Genomic DNA, 19,183 nt, shown 5'->3' with positions numbered 1-19,183 from the left:
AGGTGTTAGTAGTAGTAATAGATTCTGGGTGGGGGTGCAAACTGCAAATACGTTGGGTAAGTGAGCTCACATATTGTTTGAGATTATGTTTTCTATATGATGTCTTCCAGTTGAAATAATCCAGTTCTTAGCGGCAGTTTTGAATCTTCTTGGGTTTTCTATTGACTTGATTTGTGCAGGAAGTAGATTGTGGAGTTTTATTATTACAATAAATTGATATTTATTACATTGTATTGAGTATTACTTGTTGAAATAATATTATTAAGTAGGAGATTTCAAATGTTATTATTATACGAAGAGGGAGATTTGAGTGGAAGAACTCTTATCATGAAGAAGTAGATTTAAAGTTTGAACTATAAATATTCGTATTAAGTATTACTTGTATTACTATAACAAATCCACTACGAGTAGATTGTAAACAAGAACACGAAAAAGTGGTTTCAAATCAGAATTGAAAAATATTACAGCCAAGAAAATTTTTTTATGGTTTTTACTATTTGGTTGGTGACTATAACTGATATTATAGGTACACTGTAAACCTATTATTTTTTTACTTTTTATAGTGCCTGCCGACCTGATTGACTTAATTTGTATTTTTCTATTCAGATGCTGTTCCGCATGGCTATCACAGTCATTCCACCGAAAATGCCAGACGACACTAGAACTTGTCTCTTCTGCCACCAAGTTGGCGACGGCCTTTCTGATGGACCAGCTAGGTAAACATACACTTTTCAACAATATAAGTTCAGTATATCATGAGGATCGCTTTACTCATGATTAAATTTAGCATTACTCATGCTAGAATTAGTGACATTAACTTCAAGACTCAATTGATCAATATCAGCCCGTATAGGAAACTTCAGTACCGGTATGTTAAGTTTTCAGTTCGTCAAGTTCCTGTTGCTTTCAGAAAGTACAGTGGATACAGTATCTAAATACAGATGATTCTAAAATATCAAAACATTCTGAAAACACCATCATATTGCAATTTAAAAGCAAAATCTTTACCCTTAACGTAACTTTTAACTCTTAACAAATTCCCCTCTAACCCATTTTCCCTAAAACTAGTTTGCAACGGCGAAGATGACTGTGTATCAACTTGCAACGAAAACTTTGACGCCGTGAAACTTAACGTACTTGATGAACTAAGAAACTTGATGAATTGAGACTCTCCCGCTGGATCTGCTCCAATTCACCTTCAATAGTTTTCACATCAAAACATTGTACTATAAGGCTGGCCACTAACGGTAGGTCATGCATGATAAACTTGCATGTACAACAATGTATGACGTGTCTATCATGCATGTGTTGAGGGTTAAGTGTAAGAGTGGGCCGGCTGCGCCTCAACTTCGTCCTCCAAGTTTTTCAATTTATAAAGGCAGCCAATCAATCAATCATGTCTTACCGTTAGTGGCCAGTCTAATAGTAATTCTGACGATAACTCACCAATGTAAACTATAAATACGGTCAATCATAATGAAAATGAAGATCTATCAAGCCAAGCGAAATTATTTCTATTCTTTAACAATTGAAGATGGTTATGAATATTGTTGAGAAAAGGTGCTAACAAGGGATGTATGTGTTCTAGATTGTTGAACTACGACGTGGACAAGTGGGTGCACCTGAACTGTGCGCTGTGGTCAGACGAGGTTTATGAGACTGTGAACGGGGCGCTGATGAACGTTGAGACGGCGCTGCAGCAGAGTCTGGCTAGCAAGTGCTGCCTTTGCCAGCGCACGGGCGCCACCCTCAAGTGCTACAAGTTGCGCTGCAATCTGCTCTACCACCTCGGCTGCGCCGTCAAGGACCAGTGCGTTTTCTACAAGAACAAGGTTAGCACCTCTTTCATTCATGTCTAATACGTTTCAAGGATTAGTGTGTCTTCTACATAAACAAGGTTAGCACCTCTTTTATACATGTCAATTGGTTTGAGAAGTCAAGGATGAGAGTGTCTTCTACAAAAACAAAGATATATCAAGGATGAGATGGAAGCCACGAAATACCGTATTAATAAAATAAAAATCCATAATGCTTTAACTTTTGCCAATCGTACAGTGGTTTAATTATGACTTTTTTATTATTTTTCTATTGTACTGCGATACAATTTTCCGTTTGTCAGCTCGTTAGTGATTCAATAGTAATAAATACTCGTTAGTAATAAATCCACAGAAATTTTACATCACGGCACCCATGAAGTGTTAGCCTCAGAAAATACGGCAAAAAATTGCGGCAGCTATTTTTTTCAAGTGTTCACCGGACTCGGAAAACAAAACAAACAAACCACCAATAATACCAATTCCTTTTTGTTCAAGTTGAACCGCTAGAACTCTTCTCAAGATCTTTGCAATAGTTCACCGTTAATAATATACAATAATTAACATACAATTTATCAACGTATAATTTTCTATCACCTTCAAATTTAATTGTTCCCAGAACAGATTTTGTAGTATGCCGTAGACAGTTTCCATATATGAGTAGTAAACCTGAACATTTCATCACTTGCAACATCACAAAATCAAGTATTGAAAGATTAATTCAGTCGATTCAATCAATAAATATTTCACCTTTGCATAATTGAATCTGTTTTTTGTCTTGTTTTCTTTTATTATCATCATTCTCATTGATAAAAACATTATAACTATCAAATCAAATCAAATAGCTTTTTATTCACAAAACATAATACAAATTCATGAAATTAATTTACACATTTAACAGTGAATACTCTCCACAAAGACTTGAGTCTGTGAGTGGAGAGTGATAACTATACTATACTATACTGTTATATAGTTACTGTAGTTATAGCTATGCAAATAATATTATAGAGTTGATTCAAACCGTAGCATTTTCTTGAAAATTCGATCTAGCAATTGCTAGCTTTTATTCAATCGACCTAATATGAATGCCAAACTGAAACTATAAATCTCAATAGCAAGTACTGTAGGCTACTATAAACGATTATAATTTTCGAACTGTTTGTTAGGCTAGGCGCACACCAGTTAGTCGAGACAAGACAAGACATGATCAGACAAGTTTAGTCACAATACTTCACATAGCTGCTTGTGACGCAACTCGCACCGATTAGTCATTGCAATTAGACATGTCTTCATAATCAACTATGTGAAGTATTGTGACTAAACGTGTCTGATCATGTCTTGTATGTCTCGACTAACTGGTGTGCGTCTAGCCTATTCATCGCTAGCACACAAACCAATAAGGTTTTACTGGTAACGCCAATCAATTTTAAGAAATTTAACATTATATTTTTTGTACTTTCAATTTTTTTATAATTATGATGTATTGTTTTCGTGTAAAATATTATGTTGAGGAAATACATGAATATAAATTTGAATTTAATACAAATTTGCAGACGCTATACTGCGCCGACCACGTGCCAAAGAACGAGAAGGACAACGAGCTGACAACGCTGTCGGTGTTCCGGCGCGTGTACGTGAACCGCGATGAGAACCGGCAGATCGCCAGCGTGATGCATCACACCGAACACAACCACCTGTTGCGAGTCGGCACGCTCATCTTCCTCAACGTCGGCCAACTGCTGCCGCATCAGCTGCCCAACTTCCACAACCAAAACTATATCTATCCCATCGGATACAAGATTGTGAGTAGTTCAATCACACAACACTACATTTTTCATCTCATCCAACCGTATAAGAATAAGATAGTTAATAATAATAATTTCTCTGGTCGAAGGTACAACACGACCAGAGGAGTTTATTCAAAATATAGACATGATTACAAAAAGCATATAAGCTACAATTATTTACAAAATATTAATACAATTGGTTGATTATTTGCTGATCTAAGAAAATGTGGCCCTTCTATATATGAATATGTGTCGGGATGCCACTAATTTTGCTATTGTTTAAGATTTTATGCCAAAAGTAAAAAATCTAACAAAGATACATATTGCGAGTCATTAGAAGTTCGTGAAAACTACATTTATATACACAAATTTAAAAAAGATAATTGATAACCTATGATGTTGAAATTTTAAATAAATTTAACATAGAAAACATTTATAATACTCATAGAAAAAATCATTAAAATGAAGAAAATAAGAATGAAACAGTATGGAAATTTTTTCATAGAACTAATTGTTCTCCATGATTGATCTTATTATCCAGGAGCCACTTTTTTGTTTTCGATTTGAATGAATTGATTGGAACTGTTTCTTTAATAGCTATTAGCAATTTATTGAAAATTTTTGGTCCTAAATATGTGGCTGACCTCTGAGCGGCTGATGTTGTCATTATAGTTGATATAGCTATTTAGAATAATAATTATTGCTCTTGTCTGTCACAACTTTGTATTATTTTTGTGTTTCTGGTGGGATAAATTTGATTGATTTGAATTGAAAATTGAATCCTAACCAATAACTTGAAACAAATCGCTTCATCTTCATTTTACATCCGTTCATTTATAGAAAGAATTGAATATCATGGAAATGATTGTGAGAGAAGCAATAGATTGAACTTGAAACAAATCATTTTTCCCCCAATTATTTTGATTAATAGCGTATTGTAAAATATCGTCTCTACTTTTCCTCATTCAACACATTCAATTTAGCACCATATTCAAAATGAACTTGGCCTCGATTTCATGTTCGAACTTCATAAAGTCAGGTTCCAGCAGAGAACTGGCTTGACGAATACGAGACTTCCCGGCTGGATATTGACTTTTTGAACTTGGAATCGTTTGAACACACGCCGAAATACAGTTTATGAATGTTTATGCTGGAAATTAAAAATCAGAATTTATATTCTTTTGCGCCAGTTACATTCACATCGATTTTTGCCGTCCTCATGAATTACCACATCAAAAATCTACCACATCAAACGAAACTTGGCTAAACATGAACACATCGTCTGTTTGCCAAGCTATGTTTGATCTAATAGAATTTATAAAGACGACAAAGAATCGTACGTCCAAAAATCGATGTGTGTGTAACTAGACTTGTGTGTTTTATTTTCAATGAACATTTCAACTTTAACTCAAAGTAATCTCTTTCCATGGCATGGGATCGGAGGATCACATTTTTTCTGAGTGTGATGCCCACATGAATTGTAGACCTGTAGGGTGATAATGGAAGGAATAAGAATGATAGATGAACGGACATACACTTTTAGAGTGCTTTTTTTGCACACTTTGAAAAGTGAACTTCATCAGAAACTTCTTGAAAAGCCTAACAGATTAAAATTCGTATGTTGATGTGGAGAATCTATTACATAATCTAAACAGAAGAGTATGATGATTCACTTCACTCTCAATGACTGTCGGGGATATCAAACTGTCGAGAGATATTGATTTTCTTGAAATACATTAGTCATGAGAATTTAATTTAGAACCAATCTGAGTATAATATATTCTCTTGATACCAGGTCTGAAGAATTCTCAAATTACTCTGTTTTTCTTCTTGTTATTGTTATTAGCAATAATGTAGATTATTCGATGTATTTTTCAATCAATTTTTCTCATAAATATTTATTTTTCTCTTTTGAAATATTAGATGAAACCGTATTTAAAATTCATTACGTAAACGTCAACCGGTATGGATGTGTTTTTTGAAACAATTTCTAAATATTCCACATCTCACTCTAGTTATATTATCGTGATAGAGTGTATCGCCAGTTCAAGTGGAGTATTTATCTTTCAATCGCCTTTTCCAGAGCTCTAGATTTAAGCTTTTCTGGAAGGACCTGTATCAATTTTTAAATTATTCTATTTAAATATAGTAATAATAATATTTTTTTTCATTAATATACAAACAAGCAATCTAATCGATAAAATGTATATAATATTCAAAAATACAATATATGAAATTTACTACAAATATAAATAAATTGATTTTTTTCGGATATTAACCTACTCAGTCAGCTAATGGAAACCCATGTACTGAGCAGGTGTAGTAGTAATACATTAAATTTAGAGTAGAGGTGCAAATACATTGGGTAAGTGAGCTCACATATTGTTCGAAATTATGTTTTCTATACTATGTCTTCCAGTTGTTGTGATCCAGTTTTTAACGGCGCATTTAAATTTTCTTGTTTTCTATTATCTTGATATGTACAGGAAGTGAATTGTGGAGTTTTGGTGCTAAGTGGTTGAAGTGTCGTTGGTATGTTGCCAACCCAGCTACGTTCCCCTGATAAGAAGGCTTCTATTTCTTGTGTTGTGACAGTGGTTTCTGTTTTGAAAGCTTTCTGGGTTTTTGTGTAGTCTGTAATTCATTTCCAGGGAGTTAGAGTTGTCTTGCGTCCATCACACCAAACTCATTGTAGAGCTGGTCTGACGGATAACGAGGTGGCTTCTGCTTGATGACTTTAATTATTAGTTTTTGCACTTTTATAAGGGGATCGAGGTGAACGTAGTTTGTTCCTCCTCATCCAATAATTCCATAGGTAAGCAGAGACTGAACTAAGGAATAGTAGACCATCTTCATGCAATTCTCGCCTATTAATGTTCTCAGCATTTTAAACTTTAATATTATTTTTCTTAGCTTCTTGCAGAGGTAATCTATATGATGGTCCCAGCGTAGAAAAGAATCCAGTATAATTCCGAGATATTTTATTGTTGGATTTCTGTGGATAGTGAATGAGTTGTGTTGGAAAAGTTTACTGTTGAAAGGTTTTCTGTGGGCTGTCCATGATGTGTTGCTGAGAAAGTTAGAAAGTTGGTTTTGTCATAGTTTAGGGTGAGCAGATTCTGATTGAGCCAATGTGAGATTTTCTTTAATCCAGTTTCAGCTCTACTTCATGCTATTGGCCACGTTGGTCATGAAAACAAAATAACTGTGTCATCTGCAAAGGTGGTGATATTGTCTTCAATTTCCTTACTGCACAGAGGATTTATATAAATCAAGAAGAGTGTTGGACCAAGGACTGTACATTGGGGTACTCCATATTCAACTTTGAGTTTGCTGCTTAATAGTATATTATTATATTGTATTATATCATGTATATATTTTTGTATTCGGTAATAAATATTATTTCAATTCGAACTTTTTGTGGCAGATTCGCTTCTACTGGAGCATGCGCGTGTCGAACAAGCGGTGTCGCTACATCTGTTCGATCCACGAGGCGAACGGCCGGCCCGAGTTCCGTGTGCTGATCCAAGAGCCCAGCCAGGATGACCTTGAACTGCGTGACGCGTCGCCACGCGCAGTGTGGACGCGCATCCTCGAGCCGCTGGCCAATCAGAGGAAGGGCAACGAGATGGTGCAGGTGTTCCCCAGGTTCATGACCGGCGAAGACCTTTTCGGGCTCACCGAACCCGCTATTGTCAGGATTTTGGAGAGTTTGCCAGGTAGTTATCACTTAAATCTACTCAAAACCCTCAAGGTTGATGTTTATATTGTGATCTGTAATAATATAATCTTATTGGAATCAAGGATTATTTTTGTGTGAAACGTTATCACATAAAGAATAAATTTGTGTAATGTTTTTGTGTAAATTTAATTGAAATGTTAATTCTTCCATCATAATCATGAATTTTTTAACCCTTTCTTAACCTGAGAATAATTAGTTTCAATATCAGAAGTTACAAAAAGAATGTTAACGAGTTCCTGATCTAATTAGAGGACTTACAGTGTGACTGATGTAATTGTATAAAACAGAATGCTGGATTTCTTGCAATACAACTCCACGCATAATAAGTAACTACAATCTATATGCAACAGAGAAGAATCATCTACAGAATGATAGAGTAATTTTATTGTATACGTTAAAACTGATATTAACGTTGAAGTTGAGGAACCAGAAATTCGACACGCCAACTGTTTGAATCTCCGCCTCGAAACTCAAGGAAGAATATTTGTGATTACTCCAATATATAGGTCACCTTCCAACCCAGATTTGACGGAATTCATCAACGTTATGAGACATCTGCTCGAGGGGTCAAGTCAATATTCTCATGTAGTTGTGGGGGACTTCAATATTAACACCATAGAACCAAATAAGCATCGTCAACTGGAGGATTATGAGAACTTACTCAGTGAATTTGGTTTTGCTCACAGTATTAAACAGCCTACTCGCGTCAATGACAATACCGCCACATGCCTCGATCACATTTTGGTGAACTTCAAAAAAGATCTTATGCCAATAGTCTTTCAAAACTCAATAACGGACCACTACATCACTATTCTGGGAATAAAAAGCAACAAAAATTTTTACAATGTGGAGAAGAAGAAGCACAGAGAAACCTTCAACAAGTTTGCATCACTGCTTGTGGAAGAAACTTGGGACTCCATTCACATGCAGGATAGTGCTGAGGGCCCATTGAAGGAGTTCGTGACTATAATGAATAAGCACGTGGAAGAATGTAAGAAAGCTTACAGTGTTCCACATAAAAAGAAGGAAATCAAGCCATGGATATCTTGGGGATAATAACATCTATAAGGAGACGAGATAAACTTCACAAACAATGTAGAAATAGTACATCAAATTTGCAACTACATCAATACTACAGAAAATTCAGAAATCTACTAACTAGAGTCATTGAAGAAGCAAAAAACAATATTTTTCTCACATGCTTGGAGATTTGAGAGATGCATAACATACATGGAAGGTAATAAGAGAAATAACTGAAGCTCAGAGACCAAAAACGCAGATTAAACAACTAAATGTACAAGGAAGAGAGTTGAAACTGTGAGAGGATGATGAAGAGCTTGCAAAATGTTTTAACGAATTCTTCAAAAATATTGGATTTGAACTGGTACAGAATATATTGAACAAGCAACAATCTGCAGATGAACCTACATTAACTAATGCTAGAGTATGTGAATCAGTTTGAAGATGAACACCAGTAGATGAAGAAGAAATAAAAAAAAATAATCAGCAGTCTCAAATCAGACAGTGCACCAGGCCCAGACAACTTCAGACCAGAGCTCTTCAAACAGCAGAACAGTATAGCTCTTGCTGGACCATTGACAATGATAGCCAACAAAATCCTAGGAGAAGGTGTCTTTCCTCAGTGTTTGAAGGAAGCTGTTATATGTCCAATTTTTAAAGCAGGGGACAAGAAAGATTCGAACTGTTATAGGCCAATATCACTTTTAAATATCATAGCATAAATTTTTGAGAAATGTATCAAATCCAGACTTATTAACTTCCTTAAAAAGAATAATATTCTATCACCAAATCAATATGGTTTGGATGTTGGTAGCATTGACTACCTTGGCTGGTTGACTTGGTGTTACGTCTTCGATTTTCATATTACTTCAAAATTATTTCGAAAGTTTTTCTCACTAGACGGTAGTTGTTCCAAGACAATTAGTGGTTGGCCTCATATAAATGTGAAAGACGTGAGTAAAAATCTGAAACCTGGACGTTAATCATTTAACTTATTTCTTCTAACCTTACAATCGCCGGTTGTGAAGGTCTGTTTGTTTTCATTCATCTTGGCTTTGATGAACTTCGTACTCCTTGATTCAAACTCAACAATTGTAAAATTACCCCATACAAAAGTGACGTGAAGTTGAATAATGTTGTACCGAGGAATGCTCTGTTGCTTTTGCTAGTTGCGTTTCCAATATTCTAGAAGATGTTTACTATTGACTGTATATATATATATATATATATATATATATATATATATATATATATAGATAATATATATAGATAATAATTGTGGAAACACCAGTTGCAACGTACTGTCGGCTGCATTGATCGATGATACTGAACTTTCAATCTGCACAGAAAGTTATTTTCTGGCTGTGTGAAATTTTCATTCTTGCTGCTTATCAGCAGCGTAACCTGTTGCTCCGTCGATCTATGCAGCGTAACTTATATCTTATCTTCGACCACCGGACTACTAAGATTCTTCTGCAGTGTTGATTATTGAGACTATCATTGAGACTATTCTTGATATTTCTTTCAGCGTCTCAACTTGTTAGATTAACTGAACATTCTTTGCACCTCAGTTACAACGATTGAACTGTCTATAATTCCTATTGATCTCAATTTTGAATTTCTATTTTATTTAAGCTGTTTCAATAGGACGACAAGGAGGGGTGGAGGCGTTGCTATCTATGCCAGAGAGGGAATCCTAGTATCAGAGTACTCTCTGCCGGGAGTATGTGAGACTGACTTTGAGGCTTCGGCATCAATTTTCAATGAGTGTTTCTTGGTTGTGTGTGTTTACAGGCCACCTGGGAGTGATATAGCAGCTTTTGTGACCAATCTTGATCATCTCTTAACCTCAACTTTTGGAAGATTTGAGAGAATACTTGTTGTTGGCGATTTTAATGTGGATTTTTTGAGTGACTCTATTCCGGGACAGGAGGTATTGTCTGTCTTCAACTCTCATGGCTTGCAGGGTCTCATTACTGAGCCAACTCGTCTAGCGCCTAATTTATCATCACTATTGGATAATGGTTTTATCACTACGGAATGTGTTGACTCAGTCTCTGCAAAGGTCATTGGTCTCTCCTTGTCGGATCATTTGGCTCAGGAATTTGTGATCTCTATGGGGGAGGGATCTATGCAGCATAGTGATTTTGTTTTAAGGAGATCCTTTTCCTCAAGAAATAAGTACAGGTTCTCTAAATTCCTCCTTGAATGTGACTGGGGCCCTCTTTATGCTGATCATGGTTCCTTTGATGAAAGGATGGACTACTTCATGAGTAAGTATAGTGATGCCTTCATCTGTGCTTTTCCATTGGTGAGGATGAGAGCAAAAAATCATACAAGGAAGCTAGCTTGGTTGAATCCTGAATTAGAGAGTCTCTGTGATGAAGAGGGATTTGGAGTTATTCATCAGGACCTATCCTCGGGGCGAGTCTCTTAGAATTTTGTTTAAACTTGTCTCATGGAAGATTAGAGCCATCATCCATTCCCTCAAGGCTGACTTCTCAAAGCGACTCATTTTTGACGCAAATAACAAGTCAAAAGTCATTTGGGACTTGATAAAAAAAGAGACAGCTCACAGGGCTACAACTTCTTATCTCCCAATTGTTGTTGATGGGCTCCCTCTGAATTCACCCACTGTTATTGCAAATGCATTCAATGACTACTTTGTGGGTGAAGTATGAGTGATGTTGCTAGTACTGATGCAGTGAATTTTTATGAATTGTTGGAGAATGCCAATTCGGGAAATGACATTGTCTCTGGGATCATTAGATTTTCGGAGGAGGATTTGATGGTCATTGTTTATAAGCTGAAGAATAAGATGTCAAGTGACCTGGATGAGATACCATGTAAAATTTTCAAGGAGTTTCTCTATGAGGTGAGTGAACCTCTGACTCATTTGTTCAATCTCTCTAGTGATGTGGGCATTTTTCGATCCTGCTTCAAGGTAGCTAGGGTCAAGCCAATATTCAAGAAAGAATCCAAAAGCCAGGTTGACAATTATAGGCCGATAGCCATTCTGTCATCGGTCTCCAAGCCCTGGGAGCGAGTAATTTATGGCCAATCCATGACCATTTTAAGAGCAACAATTTGTTTTCGAGCAGCCAATTTGGTTTCCAACAGAATAAATCAACAGTGGAGGCATTGGAATCGTTGTGAGTGAAGTTTATTCCTCTCTGGATCAGGGTCAGAAGGTGTTGGGCTTCTTTATAGATCTCAAAAAGGCGTTTGATATGCTTGACCATAAAATTTTGATTGAGAAGCTGTACTATTATGGTATCCGAGGCAATCTACTGAATCTTACTTGAGGGGTAGAAGTCAGGTGGTTGTGGTGAGGGCTTCTCAGGGGCAGCTGATTGACCAGATTTTTAAATCAAATCCACGTTCCCTCTCTAAGGGAGTACCGCAGGGATCGATCTTGGGCCCTTTGTTGTTCCTTGTTTTCATGAACGATTTCCCTTGTAATGTGCCGTCAGGAAGGTCTGTCTTATTTGCTGATGATGCAAATTTCTTAGTTTCGGCGAATAATGTCGTTGAATTGCAAGCTATTGGTGATGCTGTTCTTGCTGAAATTACAAGGTGGTGCTCTGCAAATAAGCTTGAAGTCAATATAGGCAAGACAACCTTCATTGAATTCTCAATCCACAGACTTCCTGTGAATCAGTTGGAGTTTGAGGTTGAGGCAAAAGGGTTACTACCGTCTGATGCAACGGATTTTCTGGGGGTCTCTGTGGATCAGGGATTAACATGGTCCTCTCATGTTCAATCTCTTTCTAGGAGATTAAACTCAGCTGCGTATGCATTGTCCAGGCTCAGGATGGTATTAGTTCATGAGGCAGTGATCTCTGCTTACTATGGATATTATGAGTCATTACTGTCTTATGGGATATTGCTGTGGGGAGGATCAAGATTCTCTGCCTCTATCTTCCGTGCCCAAAAGAGAGTCCTAAGAATCATATTAAAAAGCCACCCCGTTTCTCGTGTAGATCGCTATTCAAAGATAATAGAATTTTGACGGTTCCTAGTCTCTATTTGTATCATCTGGCAATCTTTGCTTATAAAATGAAAGATGATTGGCTGACAGGTGTGGATGTTCATCAACACAATACAAGATACAGGGGTTTAGTCAGAGTTGAACAGCACAGGACAGGGTTTTATGAGCACAACCCAAATTACATTGGTAAAAAAGTGTTCAACTGTTTACCCCAGAATATTAAAGCTGCCCTAACCCTAAACTCTTTCAAGACTAATCTAAAATGTTGGCTATTAGAGAAATGTTTTTATGAGTGGCGAAGTATCTTCGACCATTGAATGATCAACTGTGAGGAGAAACCTTTGGCAATATTCCTGGACTTGAAAAAAGCATTTGATACAGTGTCACATGATGTTCTGCTAGCGAGACTCCACAATTATGGAATCAGAGGAGTAGCATGGGAACTATTCAAGAGTTGATTGTCAAACCGGACCCAGAGTGTCAGAGTCTTAACACAAGAAACAGAAACCTTCTTACTACGAACGTGGCTAGGAAGGCAATATATCAACGACACTTCAACCACCTAGCACCAAAACTCCACAATCTACTTCCTGCACAAATCAAGTCAATAGAAAACCCAAGAAGATTCAAAACTGCCGCTTAGAACTGGATTATTTCAACTGGAAGACATCATATAGAAAACATAATCTCAAACAATATGTGAGCTCACTTACCCAACGTATTTGCAGTTTGCACCCCCACCCAGAATCTATTACTACTACTTACACCTACTCTAGTACATGGGTTTCCCATAGTTGAATAGGGTTATTTCCATAGTTGAATTAAATTCCATATTTTTTCATAAGCCTATTGTGTTGTAGATATTTTGTACTTTTCATGTTTTAATTGCTCGATTGTATTTTTTTTAAGGAAATAAATTTATATATTATTATTCCTGGAGTATAAACTAACAAAATTTCAGATTAGTTCAAATAATTCATTTAATTCCAATAATAAAACACAAAATGGTAAAACTTGATGAATAAATACATTTTTCTGGTTTGTATTGCTTCCCTTAGCATTTATTTGGTGTAATGAGTACATTGATGTGGTTGTGTGTTAATAAAATGGTGAAAAATTCTCGTTACACAAATTCTACATAAATTCATTCATTTCAGCAGTTGGTCATTTCAGCCCAAATAGTACATCGGACCAAACAAAAATTAAGGTAATTGATTTTATTGTTTTAATCGGTCCATTTGGGTAATAGTAAGAGTAATCTATGGTTTCCCACCAAAATTTCTGAAGGCATAACTTTTGGCAGCCTGAAAACCACGAGATTTTCGTACTTTTTTCAGTTCTTTCACGATATCTCCAAAACCAACTGTTCAATCAATACTTTTGTTCTATACTTTTTTGAAGATCATTAAATTCTCTACAATTTTCATACCCTAAATGTTTTCTTATCTCCAATAGGAAGCGAGTTATAGGTCGTCGAAAATTGGTAATTTTTTTCAACTTTGCAAAAAATCGCTAAATCCATGTTTTTTTTTCTTTTTACTTGTTATAAAGTCGTATGTGGTATTTTTTGATCGTAATTAGGGTATTACTAAGATTTCAATACAATCACTAATGATATAGTTGGAACTAAAAAAGGAATATTTTAGGGTAGTGATTTAAATTTATATGACTCATGATCTGGCGCTAACTTTTTTGGATGAATTCAGACTGAATGCTGATTGCTAAAACACATTGCCATTGTTGGGAATGAAAAGTGCACGTTATACAATGTTATAGTGTGAAAATTATCAAGTACTTACTAGAGTAGATTTCATAAAAATAGCCCAGTTGAGGATGAAACAGCAGAGTGCCATTCCAATACCACACCAAGCGATGTTAACAATTCATCAGGTTAAAATATGAAATATGAATGTACTTTTATTCATAATCAGCTGATTCGGCAACGTTGCATCAACTCTCACTGGACTATAAACTCACTCTCAGGTACATAGTCCCCAATCCAGTAGGGATTATAAAAGCTACTCTAGTAGTTGCTCCAGTTTTGTGGAAGTCATGCCCTATTATTGTTGCCTCCGTGGGCGTTTGGATGGGCCAGGTTGTGCTTTGTTTTTCTCCTGGAACTCTGGTGCTTTTCCGGCCTCTTTGTCATCATCATTTTCAGGGTTGCCAGAGTCCGGGGACAGGTCATCTTCATTCTCTACGGTTGCCTCCAGTATATTTTCGCATTTCACCCCATTGCAATTTCTGCAGATGGGTGAACATTTCAGTTCTGCTTTGATGTATGTACATGTCCCAATGCATCCAGTCTTACATTCGCAGGACACAATGTACAGAAGAGACTCTGGTGCAGGCTGCTGTGACATAAATGTAGGCTGAAGAACACTGTCATCACCACTCACAGACCACCCACAATCCGTTGGACATGTTTTGACTTGCTGTCAAGATTGTATTAGGTGATAGCAGCGGCATAAGTGATGACGAACAACATCCTCAGTTGGTGGGAGTCTTGGTAGGCTAAGTTTACTCCCAGAAGCAGACTTGGCAAAGAGTTGGTAACACAGTTGGTTGAGGGTTAAGTCTTGCACCACTGAACAGAGTCCTCGGAAAAGTTTCTCCTGCATCCACCACCTCCTGTTGGGATGCATTGGGTTTGTTGAAAATTCTAACTGTGCCCTCCAGGTGTGGGTAGGTTTTGAGTGTAGAGGATAACTTCAATTTTCCTCGGCCGAAAAAGGCAGATGTTGTGTCACAACCACTCTTATGGTGTATGTGAAGAGTATGTGGCTGTGGTTGTACTTGTAAGATTGGGGTAAAAAAGCATAATAATAATAATATTATTGTAGATTTTGTATACATCTAATCACAATTTCGTTGAATTCTAGAAGTTTATATAATTTTCTGTGCAATTTATAAAAAAAAACTTTTATTTCACTTATTATTATTGAAATCTGGGATCCAACTATCTCATTTTTCAATCATTATGAGCCTGTAAGATTGTCACTGACCTAATGAGCATCATGGTAACACCATTATCACGATAAATTAATACCATAGACGACTTTAAAAGAAGTAAAAAATAAAAATAAAATGTGAATTTATAAATTTCCTTCAAAGTAGGAAAAATTATCAATTTTCGACGAGATAAAACTTACTTCCTATTGGAGATGGACGATATGCCTAAGAGTGAGTTTATAGTCCAGTGAGAGTTGAAGCAACGTTGCCAAATCAGCTGATTATGAATAAAAGTACATTCATATTTCATATTTTAACCTGATGAATTGTTAACATCGCTTGGTGTGGTGTTGGTGGGGGGGGGGGGGTTGTTGGGATGGCACTCTGCTGTTTCATCCTCAACTGGGCTATTTTTATGAAATCTACTCTAGTAAGTACTTGATAATTTTCACACTATAACACTGTATAACGTGCACTTTTTATTCCCAACAATGACAATGTGTTTTAGCAATCAGCATTCAGTCTGAATTCATCCAAAAAAGTTAGCGCCAGATCATGAGTCTTATAAATTTAAATTACTACCCTAAAATATTCCTTTTTTTGTTCCAACTCTATCATTAGTGATTGTATTGACATCTTAGTAATAACCTAATAACGATCAAAAAATACCACATACGACTTTATAACAAGTAAAAAGGAAAAAAAAACATGGATTTGGCAATTTTTTGCAAAGTTGAAAAAAATTACCAATTTTCGACGACCTATAACTCGCTTCCTATTGGAGATAGGAAAACATTTAGGGTATGGAAATTTAGAGAATTTAATGATCTTCAAAGAAATATGAAACAAAAATATTGATTGAACAGTTGGTTTTGGAGATATCGTGAAAAAACTGAAAAAAGTACGAAAATTTCGTGGTTTTCAGGCTGCCAAAAGTTATGCCTTCAGAAATTTTGGTGGGAAACCACAGATTACTCTTACTAGTACCCAAATGGACCGATTAAAACAATAAAATCAATTACCTTAATTTTTGTTTGGTCGGGGCTCATTATGATGACTATTTGACTGGTGCTATTTATTACAACTTGGCAATTTGGAAGTTGAAAAATACAGTTATGATCACACCACATCATTCTTTATATATTCACACACATCATTCTTTTATAATATATTGCTTCAATAATACTACTTGCTCCTCTTATCAGGTAGGTGTTCATAAATGAAATGATAAGCTTCATTGAATTCAAGTAGTATTGTAATTCTCTTTTGTGTTTTTGGAGTAGTGTTTAATTCATTTCACTAACATTACTCAATAGAAAACTTTAAGAGGGATGCAACATATATTTTTATATATTATGAAAATATGTTGGTTAATTTCTATTTGTTGTCTCAATATGTTTAAGATTATAATTTGTATGTTTATTCTGATTAATATCGGTACATTATATATTATTTCTCACTCCTCAATATGAATAGCAAACTGAAGTGATAAATCTAGATTCTAATTTTCAAACTGTTTTGTTACTCGTCGCCAGCACAAATACCAATAAGGTTTTGCTGTTAATAAAGCCGATTAATTAAAAAAAAAATGTTTTTTTTGTACTTTCAAGTGAATTTTTCTATGTATTAGGTCTATGTATTATTTTGAGGCAATAAATGAATTTGATTTCTGTATAATATCTATTTCAAATATCCAATTAAAGCTATATAAATAGAACTAAGGAGTTCTGCTACTGCAAGTATTAACCACAGAACTAAAAAGTAGAAGGAAATTTGATGAATGAAACTGTCCAAAAATTGCGCCCGACCTCTCCCTTAGCTCTTTGGTCAATATTTGCAGTAGCAAAGTCCTCAGTTCTATTCATATAGCTTTAATTGGATATATTATGTCATCTCTCTTTCTTTCTCTCTTCCTTTCACCTTTATTCCACTTATTCATCATCTTCTTTCATTATTATTTTATTTAATTTATCATTTCTTTGTAAGTTTTTAATGACTCGTATTGAATCGTATTAGCAACTCTCACCTGCGCACAGGATTTTCCTTGCAGGTGATTGTTTCTTATATTCTTGCTGAACGTTTTTGTTTTTGAAGAATTTTGAATTGAATTGATATTTGAAATGAATATTATACAATAATAATTTTCCAGCAGTTGTTTAAACAGCAATTTCCAATAAAATTTTCTAAAGATGAATTTGAATTTGATTTTTTTTAGATAATGTTGACAAATGGATGAATGTTTGTGTGTGAGCAGGTGTGGAAACGCTGACCGACTACCGGTTCAAGTACGGGCGCAACCCACTGCTAGAACTGCCGCTGGCAATCAACCCAAGCGGATGCGCGCGCAGCGAGGCCAAGCAGCGGGGAGTGGGGGGCGGGTGGCGTCGCGCGCACACCCAGCGCACGGCCGGCGCACGGGGCGCGCAACTCACGAACACCGCCCTGCTGGCCACCAACGCACCCGGGGGGCATTTGGGGGGCGCTGGGCCTGGGGTCAGCGGCCAGGACGCCTCCTGCTGCCCCTACTCGAAGCAGTTTGTGCACAGCAAATCGTCGCAGTACAAAAAGATGAAGCAGGAGTGGCGCAACAACGTCTATCTGGCCAGGTAATCATCTTACATAATCAGCCTACTAACAAATCATAGAATAGAATAAAACGGTATTCATCAAAATATGTACAAGTACAATATTGAATAGATCTGATGAATAAACAATTTACACTGATGCATAGTAGGAGGCAGTCAGTTTCAAGCGATTGAATACAAAACTCACTCAGTTTAGATGGAACAATCCTAGTATTGTAGCGGGTACAGCCGAGATGTAAGTAAAGTATCTTTCATCTGGATTGTATATATTCAATAATATTTTCTATCTAATTATAGTAGACCTGACTTAATCTTCCATTCGCTCAAATTATGGATAGACTACAATACCAGTGTTATTTTAATGTAAATGAATGGATGAAGCTTTGCTGCTCAATTCATGTTTGTTGTAAAATATTCCTTGCAACTAATAGCTCATGAGAAAGTCGAATGATTCGTATTAATTGTCACAAAATATTTCAGGTCGAAAATTCAGGGATTAGGATTGTATGCTGCTAGAGACCTTGAACGACACACGATGGTGATCGAGTACATTGGAGAAATCATCCGCACCGAACTTGCTGAACTCAGGGAAAAGCAGTACGAAGCTAAGGTGAGAAATTAATCTCAACTCCAACATAAATTTAAAAATACTATTATTTATTCAAATCTAATATAAAAATTCCGCTGCTTACATATTTATTGATTAAATTGCAATATTATAAATGATTTCCTTTCGTATATTGATTTAGGCCCAACTTAATAATGTTATTCAATATTTTTTTAACTTTTCACTAGTACCCTAGTTAATTCAACTAGTACTCTAGAAAACTCTAGTTTTCTCATCAGAGATTCAGTTTTCTCATTTAAAATATCTACAAAATAAATACAAATCATGCATAGTATTTCATAGAACTTTATTATTCTCAAATGATTAGTTCTTCAAGGGTGAGATTGAATTTGGAAAAAGCATTTCGGTTTGTTAGATTTCAGTAGTCTACACTCAACAGTAGAGACCGCTCAAAATTATCGGCCTCTTCAAACATATCAACCAAAACCTAAATCTATTGAAATAAAAATTTAAAATATTTTGATTGAGATTCCAGATTTGTAAACAAGACACCAATAGAATATTTCGCACCTATGGCTGAGAACCGGGGTTGCCGGTTGGCAGTTTTTGAGTGCTGGCAAATTATCTTAGTTTCTCATCTTGTGTATAGTATCTTAGTATATCTAGTTTCTCTTTTTTCAGTAAATCTTTTTCTATTAATATAGAATCGTTTTCCTTATATTTA

The 19,183-nt window shown here is 35.9% G+C and overlaps 1 protein-coding gene across 1 annotated transcript in view; it reads left to right on the top strand.

Annotated features, from left to right (window-relative positions):
• LOC111047752 (histone-lysine N-methyltransferase 2C) overlaps nucleotides 1-19,183 on the top strand; it is a 151,216-nt gene that overhangs the window by 122,587 nt on the left and 9,446 nt on the right. The window contains 6 exon segments of the mRNA XM_039435095.1: nucleotides 607-716; nucleotides 1,589-1,832; nucleotides 3,368-3,616; nucleotides 7,029-7,320; nucleotides 17,561-17,912; nucleotides 18,372-18,501. Coding sequence (XP_039291029.1) covers nucleotides 607-716; nucleotides 1,589-1,832; nucleotides 3,368-3,616; nucleotides 7,029-7,320; nucleotides 17,561-17,912; nucleotides 18,372-18,501 — 1,377 coding nt within the window.

The sequence above is a fragment of the Nilaparvata lugens genome, chromosome 8 (assembly GCF_014356525.2).
Source record: "Nilaparvata lugens isolate BPH chromosome 8, ASM1435652v1, whole genome shotgun sequence".
Taxonomy (NCBI): domain Eukaryota; kingdom Metazoa; phylum Arthropoda; class Insecta; order Hemiptera; family Delphacidae; genus Nilaparvata; species Nilaparvata lugens.
The sequence above is the reverse complement of the archived record's forward strand: the minus strand, read 5'-3'. Positions and strand labels throughout refer to the sequence as shown.